Source organism: Microtus pennsylvanicus, chromosome 8, assembly GCF_037038515.1.
Source record: "Microtus pennsylvanicus isolate mMicPen1 chromosome 8, mMicPen1.hap1, whole genome shotgun sequence".
NCBI lineage: Eukaryota > Metazoa > Chordata > Mammalia > Rodentia > Cricetidae > Microtus > Microtus pennsylvanicus.
In genome coordinates, this window is record NC_134586.1 from 58,569,954 (window position 1) to 58,578,815 (window position 8,862).

The 8,862-nt window shown below is 48.6% G+C and overlaps 1 protein-coding gene across 1 annotated transcript in view; it reads left to right on the forward strand.

Annotated features, from left to right (window-relative positions):
- Cfap92 (cilia and flagella associated protein 92 (putative)) overlaps positions 1-2,765 on the forward strand; it is a 51,246-nt gene extending 48,481 nt beyond the window's left edge. Inside the window, exon 15 of the mRNA XM_075982016.1 lies at positions 2,492-2,765. Within this exon, the coding sequence (XP_075838131.1) occupies positions 2,492-2,724 (233 nt within the window). The 3' untranslated portion in view covers positions 2,725-2,765. The remainder of the gene's footprint in view (positions 1-2,491) is intronic.
- The last annotated feature ends 6,097 nt before the right edge of the window (positions 2,766-8,862 follow it).

Genomic DNA, 8,862 nt, shown 5'->3' on the forward strand with positions numbered 1-8,862 from the left:
TGTCAGGGTGCTCAGGTCAGCCTAGCTCTCACAGTGTCAGCCCCCCTGTGTCCATTCCAAGAATCCAAGATAAGCCAGGCGGTGGTGGCGCACACCTTTAATCCCAGCACTCGGCAGGCAGAGGCAGGCGAATCTCTGTGAGTTCGAGGCCAGCCTGGTCTACAAGAGCTAGATCCAGGTCAGGCTCCAAAGCCACAGAGAAACCCTGCCTCAAAAAACCAGAAAAAAAATAATCCAAGATAAGCAGAGAAATAGAGTTTCATCTCCTTTGCTCCCAAGAGCCCCAAACCAGGCAGAAACTTAAAATCGGGCAATCAAAGAATACTAGGACCCTGAGTGACCTGTGTATCAGCAGAGAAGAACCTAGAGAAGACCAGCTTGCCAGTGACACAAGATGCATCTTGTCCTCTGCAACCACGAAGGACAATCCTTGCAGAGAAACGAGAAGCCTATATGAGAATAGGCACACACAGTCCAAGACGGTGCTGTTTCCCCCTGACGGGGAAGCATTACAGATGAGAACCACTGTTGTGAGCATCGGGGCTGGAGGGAGTGCACCATCCACGGGCTCTAGGACCTCATATCTCCCATAGCGAGACCAAAGGGCCCAGAAGCCATCAACACGGGGTGGGAGTGGGTTTAGGGTCATGTGTGAAAGGCTGGTTTAGAGGAGTAACAGGACCGGAACATGAAGTCTAAAAGGGACACAATTTTTGATCTTTTATATTCTTTTGTTGATAAGTGGTTCTGACACAGTTGTAAGTGCATTTTGTTTTGAATTCCAGTGAGTAATATGGACACCGCTATACAGCTATTTCTGATTTTGTGCTCTAGTAGAAATGACTGCCCCTGCCTCGGTTCCCTGTGAGCCTTAAATGACAGTATGATAGCTGTAGGGCCTTAGGTCAAACCTAGCTGTGGCTTCTTAAGGGAGCTGAGGCTGACTTTGTACACCTGATCCTCATGCCTCTACCTCTTGAGTGCAGGGATTACAGGCATGGGCCAATCCCTGGCTGCTTTGTGCAAAGGCTGATGTTACCATGGCCTCTGACAGAGTACAGGGACACCATCCTTCACGCTGTCCTTTCTAGAGGAAGACACAGATGAGGGTGTGCTTCCAATGGACCATCTAGGACAAGTTTTTTTCTTCAAGGAAAGAAACAGGCGTGATCTTTCTGCACTGCAATCATACTCATGGACTGAAGGGGGCGTGTTTTCAACAGTCCCCCGACCCCCATCCCAGCAAGCAGCCTCCAAGTGAACTCTCCTCGAAACCCCAAGATCTTATGAAAGAAGAGGGGGGAAAGCCCTGAACAGTAATTGGACCCTGGAGAGAGAAGCCATTTTGTTATCACCTGTGGCATGACAGAGTCCCCTAGGCCATGTTGTACCTTATCTGGATTCCAGAGTAGCGGCAAACCACGTTTCTCTCTTCTCAGTCGGGCCTGGTACCCTCCCCATTATTACTGACAATAGGGCAGAGCCATGCCGGCCACTAAGTCAAGCAGACCCTGGATACACTTTTTAAAATACAGCCAGGGGCTATGGATGAGGAAGAACACTCCAGATAGAGATGTGGTCCCAAAGTCCCATATTCCCCTTGGACAAGACCTGTACCTTCTGCAGAAAGTAGCAAGTTCCCATAAACTGCAGTTCAGGGGTTAATGAAAAGGCGAAGGGCCCATCTTCTACCTTAGTGGCCTCCGCTGGGTAGACATCAGCAGGGTCTACAGAGGGGATTTCCATCTGTAGCAGTGGTTCTCAACATGTGGGTCATGACCCCCCAAACCCTTGGAAAACACAGATATTTACATTACGATTCATAACGGTAGCAAAATTACAGTTAATGAAGTAGCAACAAAAATAATTTTATGGTTGGAGTCACCATGGCTGTGGTGTGCTAAACACGTCTGTGTTAAGGGTCACAGCATTAGGAAGGTTGAAAACCACTGGTCTACAGAGGTGGGCTTGAGCTGCTTGGCCTTATTGTGTGGCCACGACTGCTCTCCTGGCAATGAGCTCTGGGAGCAGGCCTGGAGCAGCCTCCACAGGTCGTGCCTGGACTCGAGTTCTCTGCCCTCTAGTGTGCCACCTCACTCACACTTGTCTGGCTGGGACACAGAGAAGAGATTCTGGAAGCAGCCTTCCCTCTGGACACGGGCTGAGGTCAGAAAGGATGAGCACTGGGTACTCTGACGATGGCTTCTGAACACAGGGCACGGTTGCTGGGTCAGAGTGCTGGGCTCACAAGATACATAATACCCCGACAGAGCTTCCTTTGCCTCAAGGAACAAGTTGCTTAACATCTGTGAGGCATTTCCTACTCTGAGGTGGGCGCCTGTTGGCTCTTCTGGGATGATCCGTGAAGAGCCTGCTACACCATAGGTGCTAGAGACTGCCTGGCCTCCTGGGCAGGGTGAGGAACATACAGACAAGCCATGGGTTTGCGTGATTGGTTCATGGGTCCGCCACTCACCCTGTCTTCTTTCAGGTAGGAGACAGAAGGCAATCATCCAGTCTCCTGAACAGCGCCAATACAGTCAAGACCCAGCAAACACACCTAGTTCCCATGAAAATCTCCCTGTGAATCTTCAAGGCTTCATCTCTGTCAGTGACCATCAACTGGTAGTACAGACCCTGTCACAGATAGCCCCTACTTCCCATGAATCTTCGATGGCAACACATCACCTGAGCTCTTCCTTTCCCAGCCGCTGGTTTCAGTAAAGTGTAAATGAAGGAAGGACTCAACCCAGGCATCACCACCCTGTACAAATGTACTCCGGTTCCAAGAGCAAGCTGTTCAGTGTGTCTGGCCTGTTTTTTCAGATGGGTCCATATGGGGCTCCCTGGTGATCATGGTTCCAGAGCCCAGAGTGGATGGAGCAACTGGCCTGGGATACATGGCTTTTATGCCCTGTAAGTGGATGAGGACGTTGGTCACCCACTTCAGTACCACCCGTTTCTCCACAGTGATCTGGAGATGCTCAGAGCGGACACCTGCTCCCATCGTGGCCCTCCCAGACCTACACCTTTGCTGTTTCAGTCACCCTGTGATCTTCAGCAGCTTGGGACCAAGGGCCCCTTTTCCTCGGTGTAGGGGAGTCTCATGTCAGTTGCCTCACGTTTCCCCTCCTTTATGTGGCAGTTGTCAAGGCAAGACCGAGACCCAGAAATCTGCCTAAAATCCGAGGCCATCACTCAGCTGGCTCAGTGCTACCTTCAGTAACAAGATCCCTATAAGGCAGCCCCCCCTACGTCTAGCTGCTGGGGTTCCTCTTTATTCCAGGGAGCGTTGTTCTACCAGTAGACGTCCACAGAAGCCTCAACCTGCAGGGCTCCCATGCAGGTGCTGCAGGTCAACCGCTCCAACCCATCGCGATCAAGGTTTCTGTTGTAGGTGGGCAGTGAAGGACGTTAGGCACAAATAGTCCTGTGGCTGTTGGTGGGCAGGTGCTGTGGGTACTGTTTCCCAGGCCAGCAGGTCACACTTATTTATAAAACGGAATAGCAACTTCTCAACAGTTTGGCAAAATTAATACACCTTCACTCCCAGCTTGCTCACACTGTCCTTACAGGACAGAAAACAGATCTCTCCTACTTCACCCCCTTGACATGGCTGGGGCCCTAGGAAGACAGGGAAGAGATGGAGTGGGCACTAACGTGCTCTCCAACTGTCCCTGGTGAAGTCTAGAGGTTAGCCAACCCCCCCCCTCCTGTAATAGAAATTCCAGAAGGGAGTCCAAATGTGTGTGGCACGTGTGTTGTGCCTTCTCACCCCAAGATGGAGGTTTACAGACAAGATGGCCTCTCACTCCAGGCCTGTGATCCATCCTAGCAAGTCCCAAAGCCTCCAGGCTATGGTTTCTGGGGTCACTTTGCCTCCTTTAAGCTCACTGCAGGAAGTTCACAGTGCTGTGACTTAAGGCCTGGCAGCATGGAGCTCTGTCTTTGCCTGTGGCTGGGCACGTGGGTTCTTGTGTGTAGCATACTTCTCTTGGCCTGTCGGGGAGCAACCAGCCGCGTGGGATATATGGGGCATATCTGTATCAGGGAGTGACCAGCCGTGTGGGATATATGGGGCATATCTGTATCAGGGAGTGACCAGCCGTGTGGGATATATGGGGCATATCTGTATCAGGGAGCGACCAGCCGTGTGGGATATATGGGGCATATCTGTATCAGGGAGCGACCAGCCGTGAGGGATATATGGGGCATATCTGTATCAGGGAGCGACCAGCCGTGTGGGATATATGGGGCATATCTGTATCAGGGAGCGACCAGCCGTGTGGGATATATGGGGCATATCTGTATCAGGGAGCGACCAGCCGTGTGGGATATATGGGGCATATCTGGAACAAAAAGCAGTCAGTGAGGCCTTCCGCTGGGGAAGCAGCCTTGGGACAAAGCCAGAGCACGATGATGTCTGTCATTCTATACCAGCTGCGCAGCTCACCCCCTTCCATGTTTAAGTCTCTGACAGCTGCATGCTCCATGACAATTGTTGAATCAGCCCATCTTGTTTCTAGTCCCTGCTCCCAACAGGCATGCCCTAAATGAAGCCATTTCATGCTTAAAATCTCCTGTGGCTTCCCAAAGTCCTGTGTCACTTGAGCTTTTGCTTAGTCCGGTTCTTTTCCGAACTGAACGGCCTCATTCACCTTTTGTGTCTCTGTTCTTACCCTGTTCTGCCAAATGGGACAGTCCACAAGCAGGCCAGATGGACAAACCCAGAAAAGGTTCCTTACTCCGTTTTGACTTAGTGTTAACACATTGTGTGCAGTTGGGTGACTCACCAACTGCCAGGTAGGGTTAAGGGTTAAGGTCTGAATCATGGACAGGACTGGGATAAGAACAAGGGGTTATGGTGAGAGTTCTAGTTAGATATTTTTTTGTCAACTTAAAGTTAGGTTCACCTAGGAAGAGGAAATTTCAATGGAGAAAATGCATCTATCAGATTGGCTCTGTGGAGGTATTTTTTGATTAGTGATGTATGTGGCTTGCAAGCTGTGAGGACTAAACCAGAAAGCAGCGTTTTTTTCATAGCCTCTGCATCAATTCCTGCCTTCATGTTCCTATCTGGAGTTCTTGTCCTGACGTCCCTTCATGACGGCTACAAATACAAGCTGAGGCAAACCCTTTTGATGGCAAAAGTCACAAAATAACCCCACACTAGTTCATAATTATGAATAATAAAGGGTTATGTATTTAGGGGAGACTTACAGATCACTGTCCTAGACAACAGGCCTCTGCACAAACAGGGAACAGGAACAGAGTCTAGCAGCTGGAAGCGAGAGTGACAAGCAAGAGAGCTTGTGCACGCTTTACAACTGCTTTTACAGTATAAGAGACCACGCCCAAGTGGGCTAGTATCTTAAAGGCTATTAGCTGAAGGAGCTAAACATACTCCCACAGCACCCTTTCCTGTCCAACTTGATTTTGGCCATGGTGTTTCATCAAGAGAACAGAAATTGGTGCCAGGTTTGTGGGATGCTGTCGTGACAGACCTGACAGTGTTGTTTCGGGGAGAGCTGTAACTTTGGACTGGAAAAAGTGTTGGATGCTTAGAGTATAGTGGGCTATTCTGGGAGATCTAGAGGGTTATCCTGAGAGCAGTGCAGATGACGGAGGGCTGACTTGTCAAGTTCACAGGGAAGCAAAGACTATCATGGCAGTTTATGTGCTATTGTGGATTAAGAATCTGTAGTTTATGGTCAATTGGAACTAAAGATCAGTTGTGATTAACGGGAGACCAGTAGCACCAAAGGCAAGCCTTTGCCTTGCTGGGATAATCAATAATGGTTAGCTGGAGCTAAGATACTAGCAGTGAATAAGAAGAGACCAGCATCATTGAGGTCAAGTCTTCTGGGAGTATTCCCTCAGGATCAGCACATGGAAGCTGTGGTCCAGAGGGACCAAAGTTGCATCTCAAGCTGTTAGCTGATGTTGGTAATGTGTAAGAGTTACCCAGATAGTACCGGTTTTGAAGTCATGGAGGGATCACAGAGGCAGCTGAGGCTTGGTACTGTGAATGGTCAAGTGAGGCCACTGGGGAAAGTGTAGCTCAGTTGCAGCAAAGACCCCAGGAGTAAGTGGTCATGCAGAGAAGCTGAAGTTTCAGGAGAGACCATTGGCGAAAGATTAGGGTTAAGATTAATGTTGGAGTTGCGCAAGTACACACAGACACACACAGACACACACAGACACACACCTGCTTGTCAAAACAGTTTTCACAAAAATGCTGCACTGCTACAAACTGTCATTCCTCTGGCTCCAGAAGCTTCATTTCATCAAGACTCAGGAAGTCAGGTAGATTGACAATCAATATTCCTTCCTCCTTGGTATTAACTGACAAGTCTGCCCCACCAGGTCAAGAGAACACTCTTACAGTGTGAGGATGCACGCCACATTCATCTTTGCATACCACAGTAGCAGCATCTAGAGCCAATTTCTTGGGTGTTTCGTTTGGTTTGTTGTAGAGCTAACCCTAACCCTACTTGTCTTAGTTAGGGTTTCCATTGCTGTGAGGAGCCACCATGACCACGGTAACTCTTATAAAGGAAAATATTTCACTGAGGTGGTGGCTGACAGTTTCAGAGGCTTAGACCATTATCATCATGGCAGGGAGTGCAGCAGCTGGGAGTAAGGCAGCGTGCAGGTGGGCGTGGTGCTGGAGAAGGAGACGAGAACTCTACGTCTTGATCCAAGACAACATCCACACAAGGTGACCCTAAAGGAGTGGGGGTGGGGACCATCTACACAAGGTGCACGGAGCAGGCTCAACTGTGTGATACCTAACAAAGTCATTCTGAACCACTGGGCGTGGGTTGAGCATATGAGAACTCAAAGCCCGCCTCTAATGACACACTTCCTGCAACGAGGCTACACCCACTCCAACAAAGCCACACCTCCTAATAGTGTAACTTTTTGGGGGCCGTTTTCTTTCAAACCGTCACACTGCTCCTTTAACACCCTAACACTAACTCCCCAAATCCTAACCACAACCCTAACTCCCTAACTCCTAAACCTCTAAACCTAACCCTAACCCTAACCCTGTAACTCTCTTTTCTTTTTCCCAAGACACAGTTTTTCTGTGTAGCCTTGGCTGTCCTGGAATTTGCTCTGTAGACCAGGCTGGTCCCAAACTCAGAGACCCGCCTGCATCTGCTTCCTGAGTGCTAGGATTAAAGCATGCACCACCACTTCCCTTAGTTAACTCTAATTCATAAACAGTAAATCCTAACCTTAATCCTAACATTAGCCTCTCACCCTAACCTTAAAACCTTATTTATTTATTTTGGTTTTTTGAGACAGGGTTTCTCTGTGGTTTTGGTTCCTGTCCTGGAACTAGCTCTTGTAGACCAGGCTGGTCTCAAACTCACAGAGATTTGCCTGCTTCTGCCTCCTGAGTGCTGGGATTAAAGGCATGCAATACCACCTCCCAGCCCTAAAACCTTACTCTTTTAACCCTGTATTACCCTAACTCTTTTACCCCTAACCCAAGCCATGTCCTCGTCCTAACCCTCTAGCTCTAACTGTAAGCCCCTAACCCAGTCCTACACACCCCTGCTTAGACCTCATTCCTAACCATGTTCCTAGCTCTCCAGTCTGAACAGAACGTTCTCATAGTACATTTAGAAGAGAAGTGGATCCATCCAGGACCCTTTTCAAAGTTGTCACAGTGGCTTTATAGATTTCTTAATGGGAAGTGGTCTTTACAGTACAGGGGAGTCTTTGGGAACCCTGAATTATCTAATGGGTAGATAACTTGTTTAGGCTCTAAACCAATAGGTAAAGATGAGAGAATGGAATAACAGACAATAAATTCTGAGTTACTTGAGAACGAACACAGCAAGATTTGTGTTGAGCTGGAGTTCACAGGGAAAACACGAGTCTTTGTAAGGTTTTAATGACTGACCAGCGGTTTACAGATGATCGAAGAACTCAGAGAACAGGAAGGTTCATATAATCTCCAGTGCGCTCTGCTGTGGAGGAAGGAGGTGTTCTGGAATAGGAACCAACCGACTGCTCCTCTGACAGGCTGGCCAAGTTTGCCTATGAACTAGAGCCATACTGTTGCAATTTAAAAATGCTATGAAGAGAAGTCATACCATACAACAAGGCTCTCGTAGGAGGTTTATTGGAAGAGGAGAGAAAAAGGGGCAGAGAAGAGACCAGTCCCTGGGGACAAGAATGGTGCAAGAGAAAGAGACAGAAAGAGGAAAGAGAGGGAGAGGGAAAGAGAGAGGGAGAGAGAGAGAGAGGAGGTAGCCAAGGCCCACCTTTTAAAAGGAGCACAGGAGCTATTCTTAGTGACTGCAGCTGAGAATGAATCCTTTCAGGACCCTAAGGGCAGGTCGGTACAGAGGCCTAAATACCAACACATACATGGTGACCAGAGGCCTCATGTCAGATTACAGATTCACAGTTATACTATCAATGTGCAAAATACATCATATTTTTGTTCTCATAATTTTGGTGTAAACTGGAGTTGAGGGTGTCTTAATTCATAGCTACCCCCAAAAGCACGGGGACAACAGTGGGTTAATATGGAAATAAAACAGTTAAGAAAGACTGTGGTGGTCTGAATGAAAGTGGCCCCACAGACTCATAGGGAGAGGCGTTATTGGAGGTGAGGCCTTGTCGGAGGAACTGTATCATAGGGGGTGAGCTTTGAGGTTTCAGATGCTCAAGTCATTCTCTGTTCCTGCTGCCTGCTGATCCAGATGTAGAACTCTCGGCTCCTTCTCCTGCACCACATCTGCCTGCATGCCGTCATGCTTCCCACCATGATGACAATGGACTTAACTTCTGAACTGTAAAGCCAGCCCCAACTAAATGTTTTCTTTTATAAGACTTGCTGTG